At 38.9% G+C, this 15,443-nt stretch overlaps 2 protein-coding genes across 3 annotated transcripts in view; both read right to left on the bottom strand.

The window, feature by feature from the left end:
• Positions 1 to 10,227, bottom strand: part of LOC104958636 (cyclic AMP receptor 4) — a 12,491-nt gene extending 2,264 nt beyond the window's left edge. Inside the window, exons 1-6 of one of the 2 annotated variants that reach the window (XM_010786391.1) lie at positions 10,060 to 10,227; positions 6,587 to 6,639; positions 5,494 to 5,548; positions 4,201 to 4,257; positions 4,045 to 4,105; positions 1,170 to 1,257 (exon numbers count right to left, since the gene is read on the bottom strand). In XM_010786391.1, the coding sequence (XP_010784693.1) occupies positions 1,170 to 1,257; positions 4,045 to 4,105; positions 4,201 to 4,257; positions 5,494 to 5,548; positions 6,587 to 6,639; positions 10,060 to 10,140 (395 nt within the window). In that variant the 5' untranslated portion in view covers positions 10,141 to 10,227. The remainder of the gene's footprint in view (positions 1 to 1,169; positions 1,258 to 4,044; positions 4,106 to 4,200; positions 4,258 to 5,493; positions 5,549 to 6,586; positions 6,640 to 10,059) is intronic. The other variant, XM_010786392.1, reaches the window with a different exon arrangement.
• Positions 10,228 to 12,752: 2,525 nt separating this feature from the next.
• Positions 12,753 to 14,396, bottom strand: LOC104958635 (mid1-interacting protein 1-B-like). The gene has a single exon (XM_010786390.1). The coding sequence runs from the start codon at positions 14,104 to 14,106 to the stop codon at positions 13,612 to 13,614; it is 495 nt and encodes a 164-aa protein (XP_010784692.1). The 5' UTR covers positions 14,107 to 14,396; the 3' UTR covers positions 12,753 to 13,611.
• Between the last annotated feature and the right edge of the window lie 1,047 nt (positions 14,397 to 15,443).

Below are 15,443 nucleotides of genomic sequence, written 5' to 3'. Positions count from 1 at the left end.
ACGTCTTTTTACCAGCCCAACTCCTCACACACAGATGGGTAGGAGGGGTGTACGCACACACACATCTACAATCGACTCCCAGAAGTGAGTTGCCGCTAACTTGCTGAAGCTTTACCCCCCCGCCACAGAGCGCATACATTTTTATTTTTCAGAATGTGTCACAAGATCCTCGCTAGGCATGGAAAATGAGAACATCTCACACACACACACACACACACACACACACACACACACACACACACACACACACACACACACACACACACACACACACACGCTGCGGAGAGCGCTCATGGGAGTTTGAGCGACAGAAACATAGAGCCACAAAGCGTGAAGATGGGTGCACACACACACACACTCAAACACACACACATACACACACACACACTTAACGGCTGACACTCACTCCCTTTTCAATTAGAGCGTCGGCTGGAACAGAAAAGAAGAGGAGGGAGGGAGGTAGGGAGGGGGCTGTCAATGCTCTGTGGGGAGACACATGCTCTGGCAGACCAAACACATGCACATGAACACACATACACAAACACACACGCAGAGGGAAATGGCCACAGCAAAACAAGAGGGGAATATTAGATTTAAAAAGGAAGGCACAGTGGTGGACATGGAAACAGAAATTGTATACACGATGGACAAAGACGTTAAATTATTTGTTGACTGATCAATTAGCCGATATAAAAATAAAAATAAATCAGAAACTATTTTGGGAAGTAATTCAAAAGCCCATCATTCTGGTTCGAGCTCTTGGTATTGAATATAGTAAATCAAATATATTTGTTTTTCTATATTTTTCATTTTTTCTATTAAAGGAGAAAACATGTTTGGGTGTGACCAAAAGTATATAACAAATTTGAGTAGTGACTTTAATCTCAGAATTCTGAGGAAAAAGTCAGATCCCTGAGATTAAAGTCAGAATTCTGAGAATTAAAAAAAAATGAATATCTATTCAGTAAAGAAATAATTCTAATAAAAATTGTCATTGTTCAGAATTCTGAGATTAAAGTAAGAACTATTCTTCTACTTTTTGTCACATACTAAAATGGACTTCTTCCAAAGATGTTGGACTCTAAAAAAGACAGAACATTGAAATAAAAAAAAAACAAGAAAAAAAACAATCCACAAAGCACTAAAGGAAACAATTGTCCCCGACTCACTTCTCATATCTGTTGGTGCTGATTTCTTGGACCAGGTTGAGGTACAGGTTCACTGTGATGAGGCAAACCCAGGCCAAGGCACTCCAGTCTGCGCGCGCACACACACACGCACACACACACACACACGGAAAAACAACAAGGTCAAATAACAACACAGCTCCCCTCGTCACACAGCCTGCACCTGCAAGTGTGTGTCCAAACACACTTGTATGTATGAGCGCGTGTGTGTGTGGGTGCATGTGTTCCACTTTTTGATAAATGAAGGCCCATTCTGCAGTAATATGAGGGAAACCTGTGGCTAAGGGTGATGGATGAGAGGGGGGAAGAGATAATGATGAACTGTGGAAAAGCAGAGGGAGATAAGCAGGGGTTGGGGGTGAGAGAGGAAGAAATGAGAAGGAGAGCGAGGAGCGAGGTGAGGAGGGGGTTGAGTCGAACTGAGTGGACTAGAGCAAGTGCAGTGAAACTGAAAATAAATAAGGAAAGGGAACGGAGTCAGCAAAGTGGAAAGGAATGAATTTATTTTACAGAGACAAGGAAGAGAATAGGAAGCTCACTTCAGTATTTTGCCCTTGTTTTCAGCCCTTTTCTGTGTGTGTGTGTGTGTGTGTGCGTGTGCGTGTGCGTGTGCGTGTGCGTGTGCGTGTGTGTGTGTGTGTGTGTCTCTGTTGACAGGACAGGCAGGGCTGGTCGTCACAATGATGGATTCTCTCAGCCGCATACTCCGCTTACTCAGTTTCGCACAATTACAAACCCCCACACAAATATACAAAATTCTCTCTCTCTGTACACTCAAGCACTGTTTAGGAATGGTGCGCGGTGACTAAGAAAGAAGGAGGCTGGCTGTCCATGTCATTGTCGAAATAAATCACAGTCACAGCGTGTCTTACATAACCTGACAACAGCCGAAGCGTTTTGCTTTAAAACCCGACAACGTACAGCTCCGATCCGTCACCTGCCCCGGCTACCGTCTCCCTCCATTTCAAACACATTTCATAACCTTTTATTAGTCCGAGTTAAAAGCAAAGCTGCGCTATGCGGCTCCCACTAGACTCGGGGCTTTCGCAACAGAACAAAGTGCCCGCTCAGACGGTGTTTATGTGTGGCCGTTTGTCCTAAGCGTGAGGATCCTCGTGATAAAGCGAGGTGACAAGCAGCAACCCTGCAGCACTAACTCACTGCCCATTACCCTGTATCTGTCTGAGTGTGTGTGAGGGTGATGTGTGTCTGCCTGTGAGACCAATAAAACAGGCCTGGAGGAGAGTTGCATTAGCAGCCAGTCCTAACTGACAACCCTTATGCTAATTGGGGCTAAAGGAACTGTAATTGTAACAAATGCATCCAAGATTTTCAAGGTAAACACAATCCTGCCCTCATAAGTCCAATAAATCCTACCAATATCAACAACATTGAGAAGTTGCAGATGTGTCTGACAAACCCAAATGATGTGCTCATTGGAGGAAAATCAATGATGAAACACTAAGGCGTCTGGTTTGAGGGCGTGTACTGAATAGCTGCAATTGACTCCCACATGTTACACCATCGTTCCGGGCGTGGTATTCTTGGCATGGGTGTGTGAATACTCCTCCACCCTTGACAACTGGTGTATCTCAAAATGGCATGTAAACATTCTCCATCTCTTTCCTGAGAACACAGGAACAGCATGGACAATTTGAGTTGCCAAATTGTCGTCAAACAAGACAAGAGGATAGGCTGTTTCAGATATAGGGCAGCAATAACCATTTGTTTTATTGATTGATCTAAAGGGTTTTTTCTATATTAGTCATTGGGTCAATAAAGTGTCAGAAAAATGGAGTAAAATGTCTTTCCCATTTTTCTCGAAGTCCGAGGTGATCTATATGTATATCTTGTTTTTTCAGCCAAAGATATATACAGTTTGAAATGATATAAAAATGAGACAAGCTGGAAATTGCCATACTTCAGAGTCGGAAACACATTCATTAAAAATGAATTAAATGATTAATCAATTATTAAAATAGTCGGGATTATCTTTCTCTCGACCGACTGACAACTAATCGTTGGTGCTCTAATAAAATGTCAATTAAAAATATAACCATTCAATGAGACGTAATTACCATAAACTCAATGTAAGACTCATTAGATACAATAATGAAAAAGGCATAAAGAAGAAGCATTGAAGTCCGGTTATTTGGAGACACCAATATGATTTTTTTGTTTTGTTTTTTATATACAAGGCAAGGCTTTAGTACTCTGATAGTAGTGACTTTACAATTACTTATTTAAAACGTTTATCGCTTTCAAAAGCTCACTTTCTAGCCTGTATATCCTTGTGAGCCTGACCGTTGAGCGGCGTGACCAAGCAAGGAGGCAGAGAGTTCAAATATAACCCGGTGTGGGTTACACAGCCTCAATCTTACTGTCTCATGTGAACACAGTCACCAGCAACAAGGATTTCCCCCACACAAACAGGAAACACAGAGCCTAAATACCCACGGACTAATCAACCAACAAGACACAGGTGAGGGGGGAGGAGACAACACAGGGCACCAGGTGAACACAATCAAATACAATGAAGCTACACAACCCGTAACGGAGGCCGAGATCTATGGGCCCAGAGATCACCTCCGTGACAATCCTCCAGTAATAACTCCCTGCGTTGCATTTCAAATAAGCTCTGGGTGAAAGATGCAGCTATAAGCCGGAGCATCAGTGTCAAAGCACATTTTGTTCTCAAGCTAAAAAAAGAAAAGAAAGAGGAAATGACAAAGTAATATTATTCCACACTGTGATTTACGAGCTCTTCAACAGATGTCTTTGTTGAATTTTTTTCTGGCATACTCAACCTCTATTGTTGAAAGTGTGCCTGCGACTAAATAATGAAGTTTGGTCTTACCAAAGTAAGTTAGCCAGCAGGCCTGGAAGTCACAAAGCGATCCCTCTGGATGTGAATCACCCTAGGTAAGAAGGAAGAACAGCACAGAGACATATTTTCAGCTCAAAGAAAACTCTGCTTTGTGGGTGTTTAGTGAAGCAAGCTCGCGTAACTCACCATGACATATGCTACGCTATCGAAGAAGGCAGCTACAGTCAGGCTGAGGATCATCTTCTGTACAGGGAAAATGAGAGGAAGACTTGAAGCGGGATTCTCTAACAAAACATCCCGACTTAATATGGCAGTACATTTACATTTACGTAGAGAGAAATTATACATCAAATGAGCACTGATGCGTCTGACAGCTTGGCGTCTCTGGCGACAACGCTGTGAAAATATCACAGGATGGAGGAAAAAGACTGCTTAACTTCTTCTATATTAACTAAATTATTTGATTTGATATAATCCAATAATCTGTGCCATACAATAGTTTAAGAAGATAGCTCTTTTAAGAGGTGGTTAGAAAAATGGCAACACATACTGTACATACACCCAGCCCTAGTTTGTGTCCAGCAATCACTCTGCCAATAAGATAAGATAAGATAAGAAGTACTTTATAGATCCCAATTTGGGAAATGTTTGCGTTGCAGCAGCATAAAAAGAAATGGTATTGTACAAATAGAAATAAACATTGGAATAAACATTCCAAAATGTAAACATCTCAATAGAAATAAAATAGCATTAAAAAGTTGAAAAATAGACATGTTGAATTACAAATGTACAGTAACAAAATATAAAGCAGGATATTACATATACATGTGAGGAATGGAATATGAAATAATAGATTGAATATAAATGTAAAAAGTACAGTGGGATTTGAAGTCCAATGCTACAGAGGAAGAGGAGTGAGAGACAGAAAAAGCCCTAAAGAAAGAGCATTAAAGTTTATGACTGACAGGTAACCTTTGTGAGGGGATGGAGGTGAGGACAGTGTGTGTTGTTAGGGGAGCTGGAAGAGGTGACTCTGAGCGACCTAGTGAGGAGGTATCAGAGCCTCATGCTAAACTGTCATTTACTTCAGATTAGGAGGAGAACGTGAAGTGCTGCAAAACCTGAGAGACCAGCCGGACTGCCTTTAAAAACACCAAGCAGCAGGCTGCAAACTCAAACACTGATCTGCTTTAGACTTTTGAATTGTGGATACAAGAAAACATGTGGAGGGAAAAGCACACTCTACACTCATATTATTCAGTCTGTTGTGTGACCTAAAGGGGAAAGAAAGCCGTCATTATCACAGCACAACCATGAGTCAATTAACTGCGCAATTAATTAATCTGTGCATTTTAATTGGGTTCAATTATGCCAAGATTTGCCATGGCTAATTGAACATATTTCCGGTGGCAATGAAGCAAATAGAAAATGAGGGGAAAAGAGAGTGTCAAAGCATACTCTAGTGGAGTGGAAATGTACCTGAGCCAAAGAGTGATATCTGCGAAGTAGCCAGATCACAAGGAGCATGAAAATACTGCGGAGATAAGAAAGGAGAGAGATTATTGCTAACTGAAAGCAAACGGGGCAAATCATTTGGTGTTGTAACAATGATATACCAGCTTACTGAACTCATATAGGCCCACATCATAACAACTTAAACTCTAAATCCCTGCAGGTTCTGTAGCAAACGTTAATCTGGTGATTTTATTTAGCTTAGTGTACGATTACTGGCCATTAAAGACATTTTAGACTGAAACTAATGAGAGCTGCAGAAAACCTGCCAGAGACCTGCTCAGCAGCATTTGAAGGAATGATTTCCCCGGCCAAAAAGCGAAATGCTGAAGCCAAAATGTTAAGATGCAGTTCATCAAAATGCCACTGAAAGCCGCCTGCAAAATACAACTGTCTATTGAAGTAAATGGGAAATAACTCTTATGACATCTGTGAAATTATAAATGTCCTTTTTGACCATAGGAGAAACGTGTCCCAATGTAGTCATTTCCCTTGTTTGTTTCTAAAAAGTATTCGCTACAAGTCATTTGTAATTCCATAGTGCCCTGGGATTTGGAAAAGTTTAAATAGAAATCTTTCAGTCTCATTTAAAAAACTATATTTTACAAGCAAATATTGCATGCAGTTATGCACACCACTTTATAATAGACTTTAATAACTTTTACTTCCTTGGCCCATACATGTTTGACAGAGGGTGTAGCCAGTACAACAACACTGCAAATTACACAGAGTGAATCGAAACAACTTAGACAAAGCCTCAAGAGAAGCTGATTATTACAAGCTTTACAAAGATGAGATTTATTACAGGGTGACAGAAGTGGTTACTGTTTGCACAAGTAAAAAAAAAAAACCTGCAGTTTATTTTTTGGAAACAAACAAAGTAATGTTCACAATTAGTGTGTCTAACAAAGTGTTTACCCTGCACGAATAAAACCTTTGCAAAGCTAGTTTGACATCATTTAAATCCACAGGGACCAAATCATTATTAAAAAAAACCCTGCCAACATATCAGATGTAAAAAAAGATACATGAAAGTTCAATAAGTTGAAGAAATATTTACCATCCTACTAAGGAGAAGGTTCCTGTGGCTCGTTTCACTGTTAAAATCACCACCTGTAAATGAGAAACAATTCATTATAAGTGCATTAATAAGAAAGAATCCGTTTATCAAAGTGTATCGTAATATTTTCTCTGTGTAATATTTTTCAAAGCACTGTGCAAACTTCCTGAGGAGTGCAAGATAAACACAGCGCCGCCATGATTATAATCATAGGCTCAGAAATTACTGGGTTGACAAGGCTGCTATTTGTTCAAGCATGTCTGTTGTGTTTGTTTGCAAGCATGTGTGTAATTAAAGTTAGTGCAACAAAATGGAGTTTGCATCTACTTCAGGCAACAGTTGTAACAGAATTGCGAATATTTTCCACTCTACTTCTGACAACTTTAAGACATGTAAAAGGTGTTTACGACCTCCACAAGCACGACGCTTTCGGAAGGCCTTTGAGTGCTGTTAAATGACAGCTGAGAGAAATGACAACCTAGAACCTGATACTCTACATAGTTTGTGCAAAGCAACAGCCAAGCTGAAGCTGATCTGAGAGCAACAAGAGAGGGAAGAGGAAGAAGAGCGGAGGAATGAAAAGAATGAGAAATGTGTGAGTCGGTTCAAGAAGCTTCAGGGGAAATGAAAGGGACCCGTTGTAGTTGTACAGTAAGACATGTCAACACTGAGCTGTGCAACACTTCTGCCGTGGCCCTCAGCACACAATGTACTAAACGTGTCCTCTGAGCAACGACAACAGACCACTAACTTCCATCAGTCTAAAACCTGCAATGTAAAGAAAACAGAGATATCTATACAAATGACATGATTGATTTATTTCATTCATAGAAGTGACTGTCAAGTTGTATTTAAACTTTTCTTTGCAGTAGATTTCTGATTACACTAGTATAGGAGGATTTGTTTTTCTGATGCTTTCTACAGTGTTATTACTGTTTTAATTATATTTAAATGATGGCTTTCAAGTAGTGATAAAAAGCCTACAACAATTATTTTATAGAAAATTAAATGAAAGATCTTGCTTTATGTAAACTTGTGGAATTTCCTTCTGATAATAGTTGTGCAAGCATCTGTGTCATTGCTTGTTGCACTTGGATTTCATTAGACAATTATCAATATATTGTAAAAATATTTTTTCCCCACTTTTTTCATAGGTTGTGTATTAATCAGCTATCTGGTTTAGGCTAAGTAGTAGAACTAACATGGTAACTTTAAACACAACAGGTAAACAAACTACCTGCTACTGCTATCACAGAACCCATTGAGACACACTCAATCATTGACATTGAGCCCACTTCAAAGCCGCAAGATCAAATCCCAGAACAAAAGTATATATTATTATTTATCTTGGACAGTCTATATTTATGAACATTACATACTTCCCTCTCGGAGCAAAACAAAACTGAATCATTACCTACATCTGTGACATTCTGTTGTTCAACTCACAAAGAAAAAGGGATGCTACAGAAAACAAAAAAAACTCGACTGCATGAATACTGATGAAATTATGAGGAATGTATGGATAGTTTTCGTTTTGAACAGTGACACGAAACTCAAACTGGTACAGCCAGCTTGGTCAATGTGGGTCATCTGTATCTGGGTTATTCAGACAGCTTAAGGGACCGTATGATCAATGTCTTGCAATTACAAGATAATGCTTGGCGAGAAAATAGATAACTGGGCTCCTCAAGGCAGGACAGCATTATTGCAGCATTCTTAGTTAAGTGTGGATCAAAACCTGGAGCCTTAAGCTGCTTGCATGCAAAGTTACAACTACACCTTTTCACAAGCTCACTGCACGCAATACTAGTTCAGTCTTGATTCAGACGGTTATCTCCTGACAAAGTTATTCTGAATACAAGATCTATTGACTGGTTTGTTATCATCTACATACATCTGCAGGTTGTGGAGTCAATACCACTACCACCTGTATAATTGTATGCAATATCATTTGAATCTATGTTTGTGAAGGTTGTGATGCCGTTTTTGTGCTTGAGACTTTACTTTGAGGTATTATTAAGTCTATGGTACGTGATCTTGATTCGGATTACACTATGTTGATTAAGCATGTATGCAGCATATTAATAGGCCTATTTCTTATTTTCAACTTGCATACAATTCAAATCACTAACCTAAATGTAGCTGAGCTAAATTATACAGTGTTCCCTATGAGTCTTCAAAAATAAACGTGTAACTTTAGCTGTTCACTAAATGTAGTGGAGGAAACAGTACAGCATTTCCCAGATGTGGAAGAAGTACTCAGATCTTGTACTTAATACAAATTAAACATACCAGAGTGTAGGAATACTCTGTTACAAGTAAAATTCCTGCATTTAAAATGTAACTCAAGTAAAAGTACTAAAGTATTAGCATCAAAATATACTTAAAATACCACAAATAAAAGAACGCATTATGCAAATTGGCACATTCCAGAATACTATATTATATGTTTTGATTATAATTGTTCATGCATTACTATTCAGTGTTATCAAAGCTGGTAACGGTGCAGCTAGTTTTAATTACTTTGTATACTTCATGGTAGCTTGTATGGCATGGTAGATTTAAGTGAGGTTTATACTTCACATTATCAATCCAAATCTGCAAACTACCTAAAGATATTAAATAAATGTACTGGAGTAAAAGTACACAATTTACCTCTGAATTGGAATTGGAAGTATACAAAGTAGCAAAACATTGAAATACTGAATACAAGTCCCTCAAAAGTGTACTTAAGTACAGTACTTGAGTAAATGTACTTAGTTACCTTACAACAACACTGTAAACATGTATTGGAGTGAAGGTATAAAATAGCGTAGAGTAAAACTGAAATATTCCCTTAAAATACGAGCCCTTCAGAGTTGTTATTCAGGAAATAAATTCTTAGGCACTCTCTGTCTCTGATGTTGTTGTTAGTGTTGCTACTTTTATCCCATTCAGCTGGCAAAACAGGTTCACATGTTATCATTGTAAGATAAGACGATGCTTATCATTTCTTTTCTAAACATAACAAACATACTCTTTCCGCCTGCATGTCTCATTTATAGAACAATGTGGGTAAACAAGCTTTCATAACGTATGAGAAACATCATCTTAAAATACATAAAGCTGGTAATGCTCAGCTAGGTTAGCTTAAGGTAGCTTGTTAGCTTGAGTTATATTAGCTCTTCAGTAGCAAGCGGGGATTAGCTCGTTTAAATTAGATGCACTTTAATGGTAATAATCAACCAGTTAATGAAGTTAGCTAGCATGCTAGATGACTGAAAGCATAGTTACACGGTTACTGTTGAACACTAGGAACCATGCAGGTGTCAGGCATCCATGCATCAATGTATTAATCGATTAATAAATAAATACATCAGTTGGAGTTAATAATTACCAACCCATAGTGAGTTAAAAGTAACCGTTATGTTGCTAACGAGCTAATTAGCAACAAAAAAGGCGAACATTGATTTACAGTTACGTTAGCTACTTACGCATCGATAGTCTTCTGAATCTGTATTAAAAAACACGCAGCGTGAATCGTTACTCGTAGACTTTGAGTTTTGACTGTCCATTTTTAGTCACAATGGTTTATTTTTTTATTAATTCGGTTCAATTTGTTGATGTTTTGCTGTCGCCTTTTCTTGCACTTCCGGTTTCTACGGTGCGTGCAAAGGGACAAAAAGGGGAGAGCCAGCGTTTTATTTATCTCGTCAGAGGGACAATCGTGAGTTTGACTTTAACATTAAAACTCTGCCTTTATTCGTTGTACTTCTTAATTAATTTTGTTTATCTTCACTTTATCAGAAATAACCATGAAATAATCAACCCTTTAGGTTTGGAGAAATCCCCTCCCATGTTTGTAGGGTTTTTTAGGTGGTTTCAACACATCAGTCAGCAGTGAAACTGATCATGTCATTTCATACTTTTACTTTTACTTAACAACATTACTAACAAGGATATGTACTTTTTTCAAGTCAGACACATGGGACGGTTATTATTTGTAATACAAAACACAAGTAGAGCCTATACAATATGATGCATCATTAAACTACCCAACAGTAATAAGGTGCTCAAACTTAAAAGCTTCACACAGCTTTAAATTAACAGTAAATGCTTTTCATAGGTCATTGCACCCGTAATACTTTTGACTACTTAATAGTACTTTCCTGCTTCAATGCTTAATACTACCCTTATTTATTGCTTATCATTTCCTATATTTACCTACTCGTACTATTACGTCTATTATGCATGGTTGATCTTAACTTGTCATACTTTTCTACTTTTTAAGTAAATATATAGTTTTTTCCCCCCCACTGATATCAGCAAACTTTCCTTTCAAACCCTGCTGTTTGTGCACTGCTAATATCCCTTTTTGTTCACAAATTAATTTGGATCTCATTATCAGAAACACTATCAAAAGGCCCCAGGAAGAAGTTTTCTGTCCTCCTGCTCACAAGTGTTTTGAGACTGTAAAAGTACTGCTATTCAGTGATAGCCTCTGGCATTCACTTTTAGGTTATTGATAATGTTGACATTCAGTGAAAAACAAAAAGGCATGTTAACTTTTTCCCGATTCTTCAGAATGCCGACAGGAGTGGCAGCATTTCCTGTAAACGCTTTGAACCAGCGAAAAATTAAAACATGTCTGGCTGTTTCTCTTTAAAGATGTTTGAGTAGTTGCTCCCTTGAAGTCTTTGGTTTAATGTCAACTATTCTCCATGCCGTTTTGTGTCCACTATTGCTTGCTTGTTGAGGACTATTAAAGTGACTTTCTGTTTCATCTGGTTTTGTCTTTCCACTGAATAAAGCCAATTGAACATTATCTTTAGGACATTTTTGCAATTGCTCTCATTGTTTTGTTTGGGTTTTATGCAATGTCTGTGGGTGTGAAAGAATGAAAGTGAAAAGTGGGTGTGTTGCACTAATTGAGCTAATGTGACACTGAAACCCAAGCTGCACCCATTTTCCTCTTGGCCTTTGAGGCTGTTCATGACAGTTACTCTAACAACAATGAGGGAGATGTGTTGTTTATTATTTCAAACCGGCAGGTTTTTTACTTAAAACAAGACCTGTTCAAAAATATAAATATAAGGGTAAAAAGCAAATTGACTGATTTCAGTGCATACTTCTAATTGTACCCACTGCCTGCCTACTGTGCTGTACGTTTGATGTTTATTCTATTTTGTTCTACAATACATCTGATGCACCGTATTCTGGAAATATTCCCTTTTGACACAAACAAATTGAAATAACTACTTTTAGATGCATTCAAATTGGCCCTTTTATAGGTTATAATATGGAACAAAACAGCATTCCCTCCTCTGGCTCTTCACTGAGAGTTCAGATGTTTCAAGGTTTGTCACTTGAAGCTTTATGACTGACAACATTCTTTAACCAACAGGTAACAGTGAATCCACCTCTGAGGGGACACTGTGTTACAAAGAGTGCAAATGATGTTGTTTCTTTCTTTTCTTGACATAAATTAAAGAATTGAACAGAATTTACAAGTAAGACAGCAGTTGAAAGTTATTCTTTGCAGTGTGTGCATGCTATTTGAATGGAAATCTGTGCCAAAATAACTCTGTGTTTAATTAAACCTGTTTTCGTAACCAAAGAGAACATAACTGAAGACACTCCCAAGAAGAGATGCAGACAATACTGCGTCTGCCTTTATTATTCAATGTTTAAATAATGTTCCAAGTAAGTTTGTACTGCATATTGTAGTCCTTTCAAATGTATAAAATAAAACCTCCTTGGTTCTGAAGAAAAACATATTGCACAGACCCTCACACAAATAATAGAGACTACAACACCACTGCTGTGCAATATGTAAATTGGAATTATTTTACGGATGTTACTTGAACATTTAAATATATATGCTTTAATTTTAAATAGTATGTGCATGCCCTTTCTTATAGTGTTTTATTCTTAGTCTCTATATCACTTTTGCTGTAAAAATGTACATTTCCCCTCTGTGGAAAGAATAAAGGTATTCTGATTTCAATGTTTTGTTTAACAACATGTATGTTTTATAAAGCACAAAGCTAGCGTGTCGGGTAACCCATATACTAATGGATCATTTGTTGTTGGTCTATTTGTTTTTGTATTAGCCAAATTCAGTTTTTGTGATGTAATTTTTGCTCATGACAGAATGTTTAAGAAAAACAATACGAAACAAGTGAAGTAAGTTCATATCAAAGTTTATTTTCAGAAACAAATAAGTACAAAAATGGTGCAGAAGGTGCATACAAAAGCACTTGCTTATTTTGACAGATGGACATGGTCCAATAATACCATAATAATAACAATAGCAAATACATGACAATAAAAACAATACATCTTGTGGAAACCCTCATTATGCTCCATGCAGAGGCATTATCACTTGATGCTGGTTCAATGGCCATGTAGGGCATTAGGAGATCACAGGCAACAGCTACAGTGAGCATCTGCCTCCTTCCATGCAGGCATAATTTAAAGTCACAGACACATCAGATTTGAAGGAGAACTAATCATACAGAGACGCATACATCTGAACACACTGACATCCTCAGCAGCACAAACAGGAAGCTGGATCTTTCGTCAGTATCCCCCCCCCATAGAGGGGCGGTTCAGACAACAGGTCCTGTAGTTCATGCAGTCCACCTCTCCTCCAACTTTGAAATAACATTTGGCTCTCAAACTATACAGAGTGAGGTAATAAAAAAATACATTACATTAAATAAAAAGGTTTTAAATATGTTTCATATATGCATCACAGGTGCTGAATGCAATATGTGTTCAAAACTTTGGAGTGCAAAACATATTCGTTTGGTGTTAAGTACACACATGCTTTCATCAGGTTCAACACATCTACAGTCAATAATACCACAGAGTAGAAAGAGAAATAAGCTGTCTTTCTTTCTCTACCATTCAAATGATTGTTCATAAATTTCATCAGTAGTGACAGCAGCAGCAAAGAGACCCAATTGAGAAAAGTCAGTTCAGCCAGTCCAATAGAACTAATTCTGTTTTCTTTCTTTTTTTAAGTTTCTGTGGTTCCGAGCTTAGTGGCACATACCGATCTCCTTCTTGTATCGCTTGGTGAGAGAGTCAGCCTGCACGGTGAGCTTGGACAGGACCCCTTGCAGCCCGGTCAGGTGGAACTGGAACTGCTTCTGCAGATCCTCGTCTTCCTCCTCTTCCTCCTCGGAAGAAAATGATGATAGTGATGATGCGGAAGAGATGGACGCGGAGGAGTTCTTGCGGCTGATCACCATGCTCTCCTTGTGCCTCTCATCGGCCTCTGCACGCCTCACCCCCACCTGGATGTCCCTGCGGATGGACTTGAGCAGCTCGTAGTAGCTGTACATGTCCCCCTCGTCCTCATCCGATTTAATGGAGTTCGTCATCTCCCTGTCCTCCTCCAGCTCCAGCGGGACGTCCATGAGCATGCTGGGCAACATGACCGTCTGGTCCATGTTGTTCACGGCGCCGATGAATCTGTTCATGGCGTTGAACAGGGAGTTCTTCTGCGACGGGGATTCTTGCTGCATCATCATAGTGGCGAGTTTTTTTCTTGTGGAAGATCAGTTACTTATTTGTTTCTCCTCTGTGTCTTTATTTCCGGGCTGATCGGCTTAGAGTAACGTCTGCTTGGCTGTAATTCTTCTGCGGGGATTGGCTGTCGTGTAAATCAGGCGAGTTGAGTTTTCCCCTATGTTCAGTGTTTGAGCTCTTTTCGTAGTTTCTGTCTTGTGAAGAGAAAGGTGTGCGTTTATATAGGAAAGGTTTCCGGTTTTAGAGGCGGTCGCACAACCTGTTTGTCAAGTTTGTATGCAGTTGAAACCAGAGCTAAATGACCTGAAGTAGCACACAACAGAGAGGCTTGTCATTTCTGTCAGGAAGGGGAGTGGCTTTAAATTGACAGTTAGGGGGGGGGGTGAAACCAACTCAACAACATGCACAGCTACAGACACGAATACAAAGCTGTACTCTTTATCGCGCGTAATTACACAACAGTTGTCAATTCAACCCAGTGTTATCACAAAACTTAATGTGCTCTTCTGTGAGAATATGTGCTTGGATTTCCGGTGAAACAAATGACATCACCACATCGCACATTCTGTTCCGATGACAGGCAGGGTGAGGCCTGACCGAGCAGGACTGGTGATATACATATTCATTAAGCCAGCCATCAGCCCACTGCTCAGGCAAACACACAGCCAATCAGGGGGCCGTGGAGGCGGGACAAGTCCATTTTGGAATAATGACGAGGCCACTGTTGACTCGCTCACGTTTTGGAAGAAAGAAGCAACAAGTGTTTGAGAATATCAGATTTTCACTGATTATATGCTTCATTCGTAGACTTACACTTACTGAGTCACCCATAATCGGAAGAAGTATTCTAAAGGTACATGTACCTAAAATTAAATGTTTACAAGTTGTTTATCAGCCAAATATACTTCCATCAAAAATAAAACCAAGCCCATCCTTGACAGTTTGCAGACATAACATGATGTAAACGTTAGATAACTGATGTTATAAATTATGAATTCATTGCATCGTTTTTTTATTTAGCCTTTATTTATACAGGTGTAAAATCTCATTGAGACACAAGGTCTCATTTTCAAGAGAGACCTGTTTAGTGGTAACATTACCACACAAAGTTACAGACAGACAGGACACTAAACACAGAGGCAACACTAAAATAAAATAAAACATCGTAAAAAGTAGTCATTGAAATCCATATACAATAGTCAGACATTGCAGGTGCAAACTCCCACAGAAGATTTCTCCAGCTTTTTAAAAATTAGTTTAAAATCTGTGATGGGTATCAAACTGGTCAGCTTAAGTTCCTGCTGAAGTGTGTTCCAGGTCGAAGGGGCAGAGTATGATA

This window comes from Notothenia coriiceps, unplaced genomic scaffold (genome assembly GCF_000735185.1).
Source record: "Notothenia coriiceps isolate Sejong01 unplaced genomic scaffold, NC01 NC01_scaffold00029156, whole genome shotgun sequence".
NCBI classification, from domain to species: domain Eukaryota; kingdom Metazoa; phylum Chordata; class Actinopteri; order Perciformes; family Nototheniidae; genus Notothenia; species Notothenia coriiceps.
The sequence above is the reverse complement of the archived record's forward strand: the minus strand, read 5'-3'. Positions and strand labels throughout refer to the sequence as shown.